This window comes from Pholis gunnellus (assembly GCF_910591455.1).
Source record: "Pholis gunnellus genome assembly, chromosome: 11".
NCBI lineage: Eukaryota > Metazoa > Chordata > Actinopteri > Perciformes > Pholidae > Pholis > Pholis gunnellus.
The window spans coordinates 16,160,258-16,177,978 of record NC_136538.1 but is presented as its reverse complement, the minus strand read 5'-3'; the positions used below and the strand labels follow the sequence as shown (position 1 = coordinate 16,177,978).

Here is a 17,721-nt window from a genome sequence, read left to right as displayed (position 1 = left end):
ACCACTTCCGTGTCATGCTGGCTCGGAGATAAAAAAGGAATTAGATTAAAAGAGGCCGAGACGATCTCATCATCCGCACTGTTAATCTCTGTGAAACCTTTAATTTTGGCCTAATATCTGCCTCCATTTCAGAGCGAGAGAGAGCGACTACACCAGTGCATGTGCTTGCACGCTCGCGAGCGCGTGTGTGTTTGAGCATGTGGCCATGCGTGTTGGTGTGCGCACATGTGTATGTCCATATGTGTGTGGGTGAAGTGGATGATATTGAGTCTGACTTCATAAATCACCCAGACACTGATAAACTCCCCATGCACCCACACACCGCTAATGGGCAACCCTTAAGGAGTGTGAGTGTCTCGTGCGGCGTTTGATTCAACATTTATTAACCCCCTCACACACACACACACTCCCTCACTTACAACACACACTCATTTGAGCCCCAGAAAGAGCGAGGATATGGTTGGTGGCATCCGTAGCGTTAGTGCGGGGTTTTGACCTGGCCGGGCTGTATTAATCATGGCCGATAGAAAGAAGATACATTTTAGCTTTTACAGTCGCAACAACAACAACCTCTGCATTTCCGAACATTAGTTTCCTTCTCATAACTTATATCCTGTCTCCAAATCCCCACTTCCCAGCTCATATCCCGGCTCCCCTCCTCATTATAGAGCAATTTTCTGCCCCCACATCAAATACAAACACTCTGCGCTTCCATCTCTTGCTCCTCATACATGTCGGCTCGTAATTCTAATGTTATCACAACCTGCACCCCTTGGTACAAGTCGCAAGCTTAGTGGGGACCCTGCCGAAGTGAATCCCGCAGCTACATCGGTGATTCATAAATAGCTCCTTTTATTCTTCCCCGAGAAGTTTGTATGCGTAAAAAAAAAAAAAGAGAACTTTTTGGAACGTATTAACTCAACTGCAAGCGGTGCACTGCTGCTTGGGAGCCTGAGGAGTGTCCGGCATGCAGATAGGCAGTGTCCAACAGTCAGTCAGACAGATAGACACAGGAATAGATAGCTGGATAGGCAGACATTAGACTGGGGCTTGGCTGCGCTATCAGGTTTCCTCCCCCTCTGTCTGTCTGCCGGGACAGCCTGGCCTCAGAGGCCCTGACACTGAGGCACCACGCAGCCAGCCACGACAGCTGCCACAGCAGCATCTAATACCAACACACTCCATGCTACGCCCCAACTACAAAGAGAAATATCATTTCAAACATGGCATACTTTGATGCTCTTGTAATGATCTTTGTGTTTTGAGAGAGAAAGCGGGAGGATGGAGGATTCGTATGGTGCCTTTTTTTTTTGTTTTTGTTTCTTTAGAACAAAGAGACCCCCGCCTTCACATGAGCAAGTTGAGGACAGTGGTGATGAGACGGAGCAGGATTAAATGAGAAAGTAGAAGAAACCCTGAGAGGTATCAGCATGCGAGTGTGTGCGTTAGTAACCTTGCATCGGTGTGTCGGCGTAACCTTATGAACTCAACTGTTGGTCTGGGGGTCTCTAATTAGGAACGGCTGATGAACGACCATACATTACGTGAGAGCGGGTGCCTGTGAGTGCGTATCCCTGCATGTATCAATCTGTGACTATGCAGCGTGGTTGTCAGTGCGGTAAGGAGAGTGTCTCAGCCTGGAGAAAGTGCAGGTCTAGCCTTGGTCATGTTGACGGAGGGGCGGCACTTCAGAGGCTCCAGGACCCCATGGCACCAGTCTCCCCAGTCCCCCAGACAGACTGGGAGCATCTGGGCTCTGTCAGCGCCTCTGGCCCCCGCAGATCGGATCTATATGACGGGGGAGAGGAGTGGATTGGATCAGGGAGAGGGAAAATATGAGCCAGATTCCTCAGCCTTGTGCGAAATGCATGCTTTGCCAGTTTGCATGTTGTGTGTGTGTGTGTGTGTACGGCTGCATTAAGGCCTGATAACAGGTCATAGTGATTAATTTTGTATGATGTGAGATAGGGGTTATTGATTAGTAGAAAAGTCCTCTCTATAAATCGTCCAATTAAGCATTAATTAAAAGTGTGCTGCTAAAAATATGCAAAGCCCGTTCTGAGCAAAAACATCAAGATTGGACTGACAGATATCATTCCAGAGTTTCCTTATGAAAGCGAGCAGTGATTTGATGAAGTGGATATAGCTCCTAAGCTCCGCCGCATGGAAACTGATACACACATATACACACACACACACACAAGACTAATTAATCCATACACTAAATTAGGAATATAAATTGTGGTCCCAATTTAACAAGGTCAGTTTTAACTTCTCCCTTTACACTTTATTTAACTGTGTTGGAGAAGAAAAAAAAAAAAAAAAAAAAAAAGGAGCCCTATCAATGTGCTTCGCTTATTATGATTGACGATTGATGATTAAGTCCTCCAGCTGACACACACCACCAAAGCCGGTGAGTTGGAATTGGATGTGACACATACACAGTTCTGCGTGTTAGGTAATTCGTTGACGAGGGGCCAAATTCATTTATGGAACAGCGGTATTGGCAGGCATGGACACTCTCTGCAAAAACAACGATAATCACAGAGGTTTGGCGCGGCGTGACAAGGACTCTTCAGGGAAAGGCCCTTACACGCTGCTTTGTTGGCCGTTCCTCCCTAAGATGGAGGGAAACATCCGCCACTGTTCTTAAGATGAGAGACGCTCCGAGCACGAGGAGAGAGGTTTATGTAAGGCGTGGATGATGGGTAAAGGGCTTGATTAGCACTTGTTGGGTCTGTTTTGATGGAATAGCTTGTGGTTCATTACAATTACTAGAATGTTTAGATTTTTTTTTAAATAATTTTAGCTTTACTTTTTGTGTGGAAGCAATAAACGATTTTTTGCGGAATTGATGAAATAAAGGGCCTGATAAATCCTCTGTAATGAAACATGAGGGGGACCCTGTCTCAAACCATTTAATCTCTTTTCGCATTCTCCATTTTTTCTGCTAATGAGCCTTATTGACAATCAAACAGAAGCTGTCATCCCCCAGGATGCAACACTCCCAGCCCCTGCGTGTTTGTCATAGTGTCCTGGCAATCAGAGCTGCCTGCAAGACCAGGCTGGCAGTTAGTGGTTCTCACAGCAGCACTGCCTGAAAATGGCACACTTCCTGTAGAGTTGCAGCTGCCACCTCTGCTACTTCCATTACTTTCTATAGCATGCAGATGTTGTATCAACATTCCCTGCCAAGGGGACTGCAATAACTGTGAGATTCATGCCATGTTTCAGAGGCACGTCAATTTCTCAAGTGGCACAATTAAAGAGGGAAATACAGTACCAGGTTTTTCACAGGCGCTGAAATCGGAAAAGGGCTTTTTCACTTTTTTTTCCAAAGGGGGGCTGTTTCATAAAGGTTCAGAAATCCACCCGATTTTTACTGCCCTTTTCCTGAGTTGAGCTGCTCTGTGAGCCTTTGTGCGGCAGACCTGTCGTGACCCACAGCGGATATGGAAATGGGGCTAAGGTTTTATGGGCCAAACGGATTGGACACAGTCAAGCTCAGGGGGCATGAATATTGGATGTTATTTCTGCTCCCTTTTTATGTAATCCATTGCCAATACATTATTAATAGATGATATCATATCCAGAACTACTGGACAAAGCACTACGGAGGGGTACTATGAAAGGAGCTCTATGTGGTGGAGACTGTGGCAGAAAATACAGTTCAAGTGATATTATTTTATCACCATAGCCTAACACTCCCTGACCAGGCAATCTTAACAGTGTGATATTTGGACTAAGTGAAGTTCATCGAACGAAATTATAGTGAATACTGTATTTCTACCGGGGTTAAATCCTGCATTTGTGGGTTTGAAATGCACTGAAACATTGATGACGTATCAAATGACACCCAAATACAAGTTTAATGGATTTTGAAGCACTGGGATACTTTGCTCATCCTCCTTGACTGCAGTGAGTGAAGTGGAAATCTTTGCGAGGGTCTAGAGTTTTCCTTGCAAAGCTGACTCCCAGTGTACAGTAGCAGGGGATCAGTGACTTATCTGATGTACCGATTCACAGACGGGAGACTGCGCTAATGTGGGACTGTTTAAAAATTAAAAAATACCAAAAAAAAACTGTATTCCCTGTTTTGATTCAAATGTGGAATTGTACAAAGTAAAAAGGTCAGACTTCTTATTTTGATTCATTGCCCTCTCAAAGTTATGATCTCGGCAGTCACGGTAGCAGTATCCTACTCATGTATAAACTTCACGAGAGTCGCAGACGCTTTATTTTCCCCTCACAAAACACATCACTCAGCGGTTACACAAATCCTGTCTGTCCGAGAACAAATCCTGCCCATCGAGCAGATAAACTATCATCCACCTTTTAGTTTTACGGCCTGTCTTGATACTGCACACATATTGGCACGAAGTTATTAGCGTCCATTAAAAGTGAACGTATAAGCCCCTTCAATAAGAGTTACGTAGGGAGTGGATGCGTAAGGTAATATTCTCTTTTTAAGGTCAGTTTGAATTGTTTTTTCTCATGGGAAACGGCAGATTGATAAAGAGCAAACAAAACCTCTTTTCTGAATGCTTGTCCTCCATGGCCTCAATGAAGGTTTCATTCCTTTATATCATCCAGCCCAATTCCCAGCATGCACGGCCATTGTGGCTCTTTCAACTGGAGCTCTCCATTGACTGGTTCATTGTCCGGCCGCTCTTTTGTGTGCGCTATCACCGGAGCACAATCTTTCACCTGAACAGCACAGGAGCGCAGCCTGGAAGTGGTCACGTAAAGCCACTGAGTCACCCGCGTAGGTGCCAGGCTGCACAATTAACCCAGCGCTAATTAAGAAACCCTCGGTCCGTCTATCAACTTTTTAAAAATTCTCCGGTGATGCTTGTTAATAACGTGGTTATTAGTCATGGTCAGGCAGCCTGCACCACACAGAGATGTTCAATATTACCGCTCAGGCTTATATTATTGAGAGGAGGTGTTTTTGAAATATAACAATGCACGAGCAGATGTTTGAAGCGGGGCCCTCGGCAACACACGGCTAGTTAAGATCGATATTGCTTTCAATATTTCTTTCCTTTGACAGATAACCAGTACTGAGGAAAGTCTTGATAAGAGTGGCAACATATGGATGTGGCGAGCCTCGCTCTCTTTTGATTGCATGACCCCTTGACCTTTGCCTGTGTTGGAGAGGGAGGCAGCCACATGGTACGGTGGGGGTCTGTCAGGCTCTGGTTATGGGGCATTATTGACCCGGGATTTATAAATATTTAATGCACACATTAAGATCATGGTGGAGGGTGGCCATTAGAGTTCTCCAATAAAGAGGCTCTCACAATGATTGAGTGGTGTGGCAGAGCGAGTGGCTGGTCGTTGGGTACAGAGAAACCTGCTGAGACAATATACTGTACCTCCAGCCTGCCTGCCAGGCGTCAGAGCTCTTAAAACTGGCAACAACTGAGCAAGCTTGTCGTTTTTTGATCGCACTTTTACCCCCAGAATTTTTCTTTTTGTGCCTTTTTTTTCTTTTTTCCTCTGTTGGTTATTGTTTCTGCGATGAGAGACAGTTTCCTTGGTTTCATGTGTTGGGGCGGTAAAGACTGAATAAATGTAGAGTTTGTGCAACATTGAATAACAGAGACAGCAGTGAGCAAGGCGATAGATCCAAACCTGTGTACGTGTATCTGAAACAGATAATGCAATGTCAGGAAGCAGATGTGTGGCAATTGTTATCAGACACATCGGATTATCGAGGGAATGATTTGAAGCACAAGGCGTTCGCAGCTGAAAATTAAATCGCTCTTTTGAGTGCATCTGTCCTTTGCGGTATCAGCAGCTCCTGGACTATCTCCCGACCGTTGCCGTGCGATCTGTGCATGCCGCCTGACATAATAAGCTGTGATATGCTGATTGCCACTCAGGTTTGCCGTCGTTTAATTGTGCATTAAAGGCAGAGGTGGCCTCGGACAATGTTGCCTTGATGAGAAATTGACATTTTGTGACCTGCTCTCCGCGACCACTCAGGATGCCAGATAAGATGCTCAGTTGTTTTTAAGGAGAACCACCATTCTTCCCTCATACACTTCTATCCTTCTGTTTGACCCACTTGATGAGTATAGATTTCACAGTGGCCCCCCTTTCAGCGCTCAAACTATAAGAGGTTCAAAACGATACCAGCCCTTATAGACAAAGGATAACCTTGCTCTTTCAATGTATTGATTCTTTATTAACTAGGTGGCTTAATGCAATGAAATGAGGGATTTGAATGAGCCCCATTTGGGCTGCTTTGAATAAAAAGCTTGCACTGTTTATGAATGACTACAATGAACCTTTGAAGCACCACAGATGCAGGATATGCTGATACAAAGACCAGTAGGAATATGTCACAGTGTCAGAGTGCTTTGCTGAAAGAATATGACTAAAGAGCAGTTTTCATCTTTTATGGATGTTACACTTTTCCACAGGTTTCAAACAGTTATCTCTATGGCAAAGTCTAAACACTACAACTTACAGACGAATCACAGGTTTGTCTTCAGAAGTTTCTACTGTCTCTTTTCTTTGTTCTGATTGTCAGTTTGTCTGCCAGCCAAACTGTACTTAAAACTGAAGAAGTCCACAGTTGAGGAGCTATTGTGTTTTTACTGAAAATTTTAATAAAACATCACTTATTCATTTCTGTTTCCATTCCAAATGTTGACATTTTTCAATTTTCTTCCCTGTAAACACATGTAAGCTATGTGGCAGAGTCATAAGTGGTGAGTAAAAATGACTTCTATACATTCTACAAAACAGAAAAAAAAACAACCACAAATGGAGTGTTTTTTTTTATCTCCAAGGTTGTCCCTCATGCACATTAGTCTCTATTGGATCTTAACAACTATCATATGGGTCACAAACAATTTATTTGACAATACAACCAACAAAGTTTTCTCCAAAATGGTCTGTATAGATAATTTAAAATCAATATAAAAATAAACAATGAAGTTTGACTTCCCCTTTAAAAAATGGACAGAGAGTCTTGACGGAGTAACACAAATTTTTGAGGATACACGTGAAATATATGCACATTGCATTTCATCAAATACAAAAAGAAAACAAATGAAGGCAACAGTTCTTGGCTGAATTATCTGTGCTGCATCACTATATTAAGGGCATGACGATTAATACATACATAATGAAAAGCAATATACAAAATTTCAGAGATAAATACATTATTTATAGTTGATATGTTACAAAATTTCCCTCAGTGAGCGCAAGTGTGTATTTGAACAGAAATATGACGATGAACTACTATACTCCTACATTGTCAATGGATTTTAATTTAGTTTTTTTAAATGTTTTTTTGTTGATCTAAAAGAACATGAAAAAGACAGATGTATAAATATTTAGCACAAGTTTGGCAATATCACAATAGTCTACAATTTTTAACCACATATAAAACACATAAGGGAGTTGGAGCTAGAAGGGGGAGACTGCTCCTCATCAACAAGAAACAGACTTCACAGTAGCCTAGGAATGCATTAATATACAGTGCTAGCAAAAAAGTTGAAAAACATGGCAAAACACACTTGCTTAAAAGGAAGCTCTAGACATGGAAGTACATCATATTCATCAACAGAGCAGTGTTTTGTACACGTCAGTGTGCTTGTTGAATCAAAGAGGATTTTTTTTTTTTTACTTTTGAAGATGATTTCTAGCTACAATAAATTACAAAATTTAAGTTAAAATGCAGGAATGAAACATGATACAACCTTACCCACCCAGCCCCACCCTTTTTAATCGTATTTGTTGTACTTTTAAGATCAATTCTACATTATATATCTCATATATTTTCCAGTTGAAATTCAAACTGTCTTGGCCCCTGTGTATTTTTCTCACACATAAAAATACAAAAAGTCACATTATAAAGACGCACAACTGTTGTGAATCTATTAAAAGAGAGTTGGAACAGAAAAACGATTTCTGAAGTTCATTGGCAAATGTACTGTACATCAGTGTTTTTACTTTACAACCAGATGGTGAGTCCACAGAGTCCCTTCCAGTATTGAATGTGTGGTTGATTGGACAGATCCAAGGCCGAAGCACAACCCGACAGGTATACAAAATAAACCCTTCATCATCCCGTGTCCTCTTCAAGGGTGATAAAATGGGGAGGAAAAAATAAACAAATAAAAAAAAAAAAAAAAAACTCCCACAGAAAAAAAAATATTGTTCCTCATGAAATCCTTTTTTTTCTGCAGGTTGCGAAAGTCATTTAAAAGAAAGAAAAAATAATTTCTTTTTTTTTTTGTCTTCTTCATCTTTAAAAACAGAACAGGCGTTTGACTATACATTACACCAGCGTTTTTGCTGTGTGCTCCTGTGAAGTGGTAATGTGTAGACTGGTGCTTGAGATGATGAAAGTGCATTTACATTGGAGGGACAACCAGGCCGGACATGGCTGAAAAAAATAAAGGAAAAAGCAGATTAGTCTCTTTGCCTAAAACAGTTATGTATATAAATATAAAACATTTACTAACATTTTGTAATTTAGTGTTTGTGTATGGATGTATGCGTGTGTGCGCATGTGTGTGCGTGTGTGTGTGTGTGTTGAGTGAGTCCAGCCATCTGACACTGCGTGAATGTATGCTTTAATGTGCCTGTTTGCGTATGTGCCTGTGAGTGTTTGCCGTGTCCGCCAGCCTGCTGCTGCACGTCCTCCTTACGGGGAGAGTTTGAAAACCTCCCTCCTGCTCTGACATTTCAGCCCCCAGCATGCCAGTCTTGCTATGTGTGATTTTTCTCCTGGCGTTGGGGTAATGGCAAACAGTGGCCCAGACTCCCAGGAGACGCGGCCGCGGTGACGGCAGAGCAACAACACGGTCACTTCCCACAATGCCACAATGCTACAGTACTAGACACTCCTCACACTCCCCTCAGATTCCTTCTATCGCTTCCTTTCCTCCCCTTGTCTCTTTATCCTCCGCTCTCTAACACTGTGCAGCGCATTAGTCCTACACTTCCACATTCCCCAAGTCGCGCCTCCGCGTCATTATCTAAGAGAGATTAGGCAAGATCAAAGGTAGCTTCCGCTATTTTACGAAGACCATCTGCTTAGGATATCATTAGCAACTGTACCTCACCGTGCGAGTTTATATATTCAGTACTTTCACACGTTTTAACAATTAGGCGACTAGTGGAGTGCTGGGATGATATATTATTATATTGCTCTGAGTATATTTGTAGAGTCATGGTTGAAATGCTTTTAAGTTTGCCAGCGCAGATGATGGCAAGGCATTGCTCATTAATTTCTGCACAACATGTATTAATAAGTATGAACGTGTAGCAAGATGAACTTTAATTTCCCACTTCATTAAGCCCAATGTTATTAATCTTGGGGCACACACTACGGCTAAGCTTGTTTTCTAAGTAATCATGTTGGTCATGACACATGCACAAAACCTAATAAACATAATTACTAAAACAATTCTGGGAAGGTCTTTTCCTGCGACATCAGAGGGGATCATTTGTATGAAAGGGCAACAAGGATGTATGTTTGCGTTGCGCAGACGTGAGACGACGCTTGCGGTCCTATATTTGCATGTGTGTGTGTGTGTGTGTGTGTTTGTGTGTGTATGTAGGCAAGCTTCGTGTGAGTGCGTGTAAGTGTGAACTGAAAGGTGTAAATTGGCCTGTCAAAATGCATATATTTGTAATGATTAATCCCTCACCAAACCGGACAGAGGCCTGAGCAGCGGTATCTGACCAGTAGTCCGTGGGGAAGGGATGAGGGGGTGAGGGGGGCTCACCTTGCAGTCCGTTGCCGTTGGCGCTGGTGCAGGAGGGGGGTGGGGAGGCCTGGGGTCGGACCACAGGGGCGAAGGCGCTCTTTTGTTTAACTGCAGAGACGATAGGGAGGGAAAAGGAAAGGAGGGTGGGGTGAGAGTGAGAACGTGCTGTGAGTAGTGCCTTAGAGGGAAAGGGCAGTTAAGGTAAGGCTGGGATAGTATTACTGCCAGGGGGGATACACGATCAGTACTCACAGGCCACTACCATCAACATCTTGTCCGGTTGAACAAATACAGGTGGCACATGGTGAAAATACACATAAAAATGAATATCCTTCTACTCTGAGCTACATGTGTGTTCTCCGAAGTGCTAAAACTAAACAAGCCCCCGTGAATGAATAGTAATATATTATCACCATCAATAATGTTATAACCCTGTCAGAAGTGATTCATAGAAATGAAAACGAATATGGGAGCTGGAATTAAATCAGCAGCAGCTTAGTGCTACTACAGCGTGCGATAGTGGCAAGCTACTCACTTCCATATGGGGAGTTGGCAGAGGATCCGTTGAGGAACCCAGGGGAGCTTGGCACTCCCAGGTTCATACCGGCATTGCCGTAGCCATTCATGCTGTTGCTGACGGAGTTGTAGCCCGACTGCTGCGGGGTGCTGCTGGAGATGTAGCCCCGGGGGGACACGCTGCTGGTGTTCCGGCTGTAGCCCACTGAAAAACACGGGTGGCAGATAGAAATTTAAGTTCATTCATTTCTTTCCTTCGGTATGCAGACTTTACCAGGGAAATGTTCACTGATTACAGTAGATGATAACGGGGATTTACTGCTGCAGTCAGACTTTTTTTATACCGGCACGTTCTGCAGATGAAACTTTAATAAGAAAAGAATCTGGCACTTAATTGGACTCTTTAACTGCCTATATTATGGGTGAGCATGGGGCAGTGAACCCGGTGTTCAAAAACATAATTTCTATTCCTTTTCTCATTTTAATGAGAGAACAAAAAAAAAGTGAAATGTAACTATTTCTTGTTTGGCTGCAAACCCCCTGGAATCCCCTCAAGGACCCCAGCAGGTCCCTGGACCCCACTTTTGAGAACCACTGAGTTATGGCACCGTACCCTAAACACATACCTTGGTCATTCCCTTGTGACTCGGACACATTGACTGCTAGCTGGCTGCTGAAGGAGTTGACTCCCATCATGCCGTGGGAGGCTGTGTTAGCGAGGGAGGGGATCTGGTTGTGGTTGCGGGGAACGCTGTACAGGGCTTCGGCGATGTCAGCTGCCCTCTTCAGAATGATCTCCTGAAAAGCGAAGAGAAGGCAGAGGTTTTGTTATTTATGTCGTTGTTTTTTTTATAGCTGTGCTGTTGCTTTGATGCATGGGTTCGTGGCTATATGGTTAACTCACAACGCATGTAGCCTACATTGTTCCAGATATAGTGATGAAAATACCCTTTGGTTCTACTATCAGTACTTTTTCAATGGTTCCTTATTTAGCAGAGCTGTGTGGATACATACCTGATTGTTGTGGGGCATTCCATACAGGGCTTCAACGAGATCAGCCGCCCTCTTCAGTAGCACCTCCTGATGAGGAAAACAGGAAGAGTAAATGTTAAGACCCAAACAGATTGTGGTTGAGACCCCAGTGTTCCGTACAGTAACAAACAATATCCAAAACAACTTTACGCAGCAGGGTCGTGGAGAGCTTTCCAAATGTTTACATATTCAACGGCCTAAATAAAAGCCACCCTGATTTAAGAGGCTCCGGTGCTGCTTTTATACGGCGCTACCACTTTGCTACTTCCAACCATGCAGAGCAGTGAATAATGTTCCCTATCTTAATTAAACTGGCATAGTCCTTTAAAAACAACACCTCAACCCTGATTCTGGGCTTCACGTTTGCTCCGGAGTTCAGCGCCGAGTCCCCTCTCTTCAGAACAATAAAGTGAATTAGCTCTGGGTTAATCTAGTTCTGTTGTAATGACATTAAGGAATTTTTCAATTAACCTCTTTGACTGGCTGTTGCAAAGGACTTCACAAATGACTTCCCATCCAGCAAGAGCTGGGTGCTTGTGCCTTGGGGACACGGATGCTCAGGATGTGGTCTTATCCATGTCTGCATGCTTGCCCCCGCTTGACAATGCGGATTAGCTGTGTTGCTTTGGCTCTTAACACTGAAAATGAGTTGGCCCCGGATCCTGTTCCCCCCACTGTTTCAGGCTTCCAGCTAGGTGGGGTTTGGCCCGTTCGTGTGTCTTTATCTGCTCTCTGAATTCAGCACTTACAATTAAATCCCTCTCAAGCAACCAGACTGCTCCCTTTGTTTTCTATAATACAGAGGGCAATATGCACTATGAAAACCCTCTTCTCCTTTTGGAGTGCATTTAATCTGACAAAGGCAAATTGCAGACACGACTGTTGCGTGTGTTTTAAAAATGCTCGCTTGTTGTCACCTGCTGTAAAGCAGAGATTTGTCGACTGTGCTGTTAGAACCCTGGTTAAAAGCAATGCAAATCTGTCACCAGAAACATCTCAGATGGCGCTTGTTTTCTTCCCACACTCGCCGTGTTTTCTTTTGCGGGCCTCGGTAATTTGTCTGAAGTGTTCCATCACTTGGCAATAGCAGTGTGGGATTAAGACGGCAGCTGCCGTAAATGAATGTAAACACAGCCTTCGCGCCTTCAAACAGCGGCCTCCAAGACTTGGCCTGCATTTCCGAGGCACAGCGTATGTAGTGTTTACGGAGTGTGTGTATGGGGCCTTTCATCCTGAGGAGCATATCTACCACAGTCCTTGATTTATCAAGATGAATCACTGTAGAAGCCACTTCCAGCGTATGCCATGCTCTCTTATAGAAACATATCGCTTAATCCACCCCAAGTTACCGGATGGGTGGCTCTTAGAATGGGCATTTACCTCTGAAATTGGTGTGTATGCTCAACGTTGCATGCATCTAGTTTGCATACAAATAAAGAATTATGGTTGTCGTGAGGCAGGTAGACTAAATGAGAGGACCAGCTGTCTTGATGTGTTCTCATCAGGCAGAACAGATTTCTCTCTCTCTTGCTGAGTGAGATAAAGTGGTTTTCTTTCTTTTTGTCTGCAGTTAATAATTACCAATAATCTATTCTATCATATTTCAAGATCTCCTACATGGCTCTCAATTTTAAACAACAATTAAAGCAATTAAGACTGTCGCGTTCGCAAGCCATGTTTCATTCTCTGTAAAACGTCCTCTCCCTCCTTGTCCATATGGTACTTTGCAGCAGTGACATAAGGACAGCTTGGAAAAAGGAGGAGAGGAAACGATATTGCCTCTCATCCTTAATCTGTCGTTTACCGCGTGGTGTCTTAACTAACCAAGCTGACTCGCAAGGCTATGCTTAAGTGCAACCTAGTCATATCCGAGGATGATGAGAAGTGCTGCACCCAATCAAGGAAGAAGTTTGTTTTCTTCTGACGAGACGCTTTCATGCATATCAGCTCACGCTGTGAATACGATTAACACGGAATAGTGTTCTGAGGGCATTTCCATGTAAATCTCAATACTACTCCAGCATAAGTGTAATTGGCTTTCTTGTCATGGAGACATATCAGAACACACCATGTTAAATTGAAACAATTAAAGGCCTCAAATGATTTCTGTTGTTCTGTGACAAATGCGTGACAGATTTCTGCTATTGTCTGCCTTGCTTTGCATAAAGGTCCCGTGTTCAACAACTGCTTAAATGGGGCTGCTCAAATGACAAATCACCTCAGATTTAGAGGCTGGTTTTTTTTTGTGCGTTAATGCCGAGAAAAAGTGAGATGAAGCCATAACAAATGATGTGTTATAAAGAATATCTAACAATAAGGAGAAGTGGTCTAAAACGGCCCGAACGTGATTCTTCAAGCACTAGATTAACATGGATGTTGTATTTATATTATCACAGTTAATAAAAGAGGGCCTAGGTTATGTAGCTTGGAGTGCTAATGCCATTATAAAACTGTAAGGCAATTACTCTGTTAGCTCTAGCCTGAGGTAATGAATGCATTTAGAAGCATAGGGCCATTAGATGAAGGTACTTCAAAGAGCACAGGAAGAGAGATTCATTTAAATACATGGGTAATTGCTTGACATGAACACATTTGTAATATTTTCTCCTTGTGGATTACGCAAAGAATTGGAAAAGAATGGGCTTATGCTCATTTTGGGAGGAAAGAAAGGAATCCAAAGCAATCAGCTTAATAATAAAACAATATTGAGTTTCCACTTTTAATTTCATAATGAATCTAATTTGTTACAGAAGAGAGAAATTGAGTGTGATATAATGTGATATCCAGTCTATTTGTCCATTACTGCCAGAGGGCACAAAATGGTATTATAAATTGTCTTTTTTATATTATGAATAGAAAATTGTTTTATAACAAGATCTTAAAAAGGAGGGTGAATTCCAAAGTCTCTCTTCACTTAACGCGATGCCCGCAAACCAATCTCCTTTCTCATCACTTGACTGCTCACACTTATTACTTTCATATTCACCCTGGACTTTGCATTGAATTTTTATATCTCCACTCCTCCCACAGGGTCAGACTGTCATCTACGATGTTGTCTTAGAATTACGAGGTAAACTTCAATCAGAGGCAGCTTCCCCCCTTTTTTTTTTTTCTCTGTGTAGCAACAATATTAGCGTGCATCCCTTGCTATCCATGAGCACTCCCATATTGGCTTTCTGTCTCCTTACAATTACCACGTGTCTTACTGGTCCCAGGGAGAAGGCTGGTGGAAATCAATATAGCGCAGTAATATTATCAACTGGAGGGTGAAGTCATGGGAGGGGGGGTTAGAGGCGGTGAGTGGACCTGGTGTCGATTTGCCTTTCTGCTAATGCACACCGCGCGTCCTCCAGCTTTATCTTCTTTTTATAGAGTCTCCCTACCTCACCTGCACCCTGTAATGGCTGTTCTCTATATGCTGTTTCTGTTCTCATTCCAAATGTACATGCAAGCGTCAGCTCGCCGCGGGCTGTTTTATTGGGAATGTGCTTTTGACCCCGTGAGCTGACCCTCAGATGGCAAGCTTAACAATGACGAATCACTTGGTGGGATCATTTACATGCCCCCTGAACCCCATATTTGGGTCCATTAGAGAGCAAATCAAATATTTATGTTGTTTATTGGAAGTGCAGGGTTTCATCTCACTCTGTGATTGTTTCATGCAAAGGCCGGGAGACCGTGCTATATTAAGTGTATGCAAACCCAGGAAACTAATCTTGGGTTCAGTGTCAAAATCTATCTGGCAACGCTTTGTATTCAAGGAAAGAAGTCAGGTTTTGCTATAATAAAAAAAGCTGTGTTTAACAATGTTGCTCGCTTTGTTCCAAAGATGTGGATTTCACAAAGACACTGTGACTTTATAAAATTGAAACAGTGTGGCTAGATTGACCAGTGATGCCTGCGGAGATAGTGAAAGCCATGTGGATATTAAAGGCAAGTGTACTTTACCTTTTGGTCTACGTTTACAGTTGAAATTAGAGCAACATTTCATGTCTAGGTGTTGTTTCCTGTCTCCACAGGGACTAACTCTAATTGAAACACTTCATATACTGAACCAGGGACTAGCTGTGATGTTCCATTTCTCCACATTGCCTTGGTCAAACGTCTATGGCTACCACACAGTCTGTTCTTTATTAAATTGTCCGTTGGACGTTAATGATATTGCTGTGTTGCATGCTGGGATTTAATAGATAAGGTCTTAAAAGGTTTTACAGTATTATTAAAACTCTGAGGTGGCCACCACTTTACCACATGCCAAGGGGTTTTGAATGTAGTAATCAGTTATATTATTACACTTGACACATCTGGAACGTCAGTCACCGAAATGGTTACTGGCAGGGTGGCAATTAGTGAAAACACACAGTTAGATTTTATCAATAGGAAATGGAGAGAGTAAGAGAATCAAAGGGATGAAAAAAGTAAAAGAATCAAAGAGTTTCTGCAAGGGAGTGGAAAAAAAAAAAAGAACACGTGCACCTTAGTTTTCATGGTTTCATTCTGGCATCCTATTTATGTGCCACACTGGTGTGTCTACAACTGATGCGGCTTTCAACTCCTTCACCCAGGTTCAAAAGAAAACAATAAGAAAGCCAAAGCATAATAACATGCAGTCTTTGTCTATTAGCTGCAGTAAGACGAGGGGGTTTACGGCACAGGGTTCTGTAAACAAAAGATTAAACCAAATCGAGCTGCAGAAAATGAAAGGAAAACATGAGTGGGGTAATGAGGGTGCAGACGTCGTTTCTGACCAGATTACCATCTCCACAGACTACTGGAGAGGAAAACGCCTGATTGAGCTATTTTACCACACAGAGAGTTTACGCCTCTCTCCCCACACAAAACCAATACCATTACCACGCTGGTTAGTGGGTAAGCCACATATGTGAAGCAAAGCTGTTACGGTTTGGGGTCACAGTGCTCTGCCTTGATGGTAATGTTGTTTTGTTTATTTGTCACATTCAGGGTATTAAGGCGTTATCACCCAGACAGCTCTGTCGCGTTGCTGCTCTGTGATTGTCTGTGCTGCAGAGAGACTGTACTGACCTTTGGTAACCTCTCAGGATCGCCGGGGTGTCTGGGGATGACCTTCTGCAGCCTCTGGAAACCATAGTCGATGGTTGGCTCATTTAGGGCTGAAAGAAAGAAAGAAAGAAAGAAAGGGGGTGGGGTGAAAAATTAGAATCATTTCAGGGCTAATTTTGCCAGAGAGAGGAAGAAAGTAATTGAGAAATCTGTTGGAGTTTACGGAACAAAACTCATTTCAGAATGCCTAATTTTAAAGAGACCTCTGGGGTGAGAGGATGTTTTATGAAACATCCGGGGGGTGGCAAGTGATGGAGAACTGACACGGGATCCTCTGACACTTGTGTCACCAAGTGTCATTCCATTAACAGCCGTGATGACCTACATCACTCTGAGAATCCTTCAGAGGGACCCTCCCTCTTTTTATCTGCTTAAGAATATTGACTACAGCAAACTACATAGCGGGGGTCTTTTAATCTAACCGAGCTTTAATAATCTGTGAAAGGCTGTCCACACATTGATCTAGTGTAAGTTGCTGTCATTTCACCCTTCTGCACCAACTGTACTGCAACACTGGGCCCGTGAAATACGGCAGCAGATCCCATGGAGCCATTAATCTCTTCCACCCCTCAAATAGTAATCTGGGGCATGAGGCATATTGGGCGATGAATCAGAGGCACAAAGTAAATGAATCATAACCCAGACTTTGGTGAGAGCAGGGCGTTTTATGTCTGACAGTCCTAATGGGTAATTGAAGGCTTCCTTACAGCTCCGCCTGATTCTAAACAATCATGTGCACACTCATAGGCAGGACAAGGCGAGGGAGGGAGGGCAGAGGAGAGAAGGAGGGGAGGAAAGGAGGAGAGCAGCGTAAAGGGGGGAAGGAACGACTTAATAGAGAACATCACTTCTCAATGTAGATATCATTTTCAGGAGAGTAACTCCGCCGAGCAAGGCGCTTCATAAATCAATGGCTTTCTATGGAGACTAATAAGAGCTGCCTGCCTCTATTCATTGTTCAGCCTGTAATTTGGCCCATCACTCATTACTCAGCATGTAATTTCAGCATTAACACCGCACAGCTCGCTGAACCTGCTGAACACCAGAGAATGTGAAAGCAAGCGAACGCCCCCCCGCACTCTCTCACATACACACACACACACACACACTCACACACACAGGCAGGCAGGCAGGGCCACTGAAGCACGAGCCGGGGAGTCACGGCAGGAAAATGAACATTCATGTGTCTCACTCTTTCTTTTGTTCCCTAACATCTAAATACACATGCAAGCATGCTCTCAGACACACACACACACACAGACGCATACTGTACCTACTCACGCATACATACTGTGCAGCGGTCATGTACTAACACACACACATACAATCGAAACACATGCACCACTTCTGCCAA

At 43.2% G+C, this 17,721-nt stretch overlaps 1 protein-coding gene across 6 annotated transcripts in view; it reads right to left on the bottom strand.

Moving 5' to 3' along the window:
* Positions 1 to 8,075: 8,075 nt before the first annotated feature.
* LOC306703300 (transcription factor COE3) overlaps positions 8,076 to 17,721 on the bottom strand; it is a 65,501-nt gene continuing 55,855 nt past the window's right edge. For 3 of the 6 annotated variants that reach the window (XM_079169225.1, XM_079169226.1, XM_079169227.1), the window contains exons 11-16: positions 16,329 to 16,417; positions 11,268 to 11,333; positions 10,880 to 11,051; positions 10,273 to 10,458; positions 9,678 to 9,845; positions 8,076 to 8,407 (exon numbers count right to left, since the gene is read on the bottom strand). In XM_079169225.1, coding sequence (XP_079025351.1) covers positions 8,376 to 8,407; positions 9,678 to 9,845; positions 10,273 to 10,458; positions 10,880 to 11,051; positions 11,268 to 11,333; positions 16,329 to 16,417 — 713 coding nt within the window. In that variant the 3' untranslated portion in view covers positions 8,076 to 8,375. The remainder of the gene's footprint in view (positions 8,408 to 9,677; positions 9,846 to 10,272; positions 10,459 to 10,879; positions 11,052 to 11,267; positions 11,334 to 16,328; positions 16,418 to 17,721) is intronic. The other 3 variants (XM_079169228.1, XM_079169229.1, XM_079169230.1) reach the window with 1 other exon arrangement.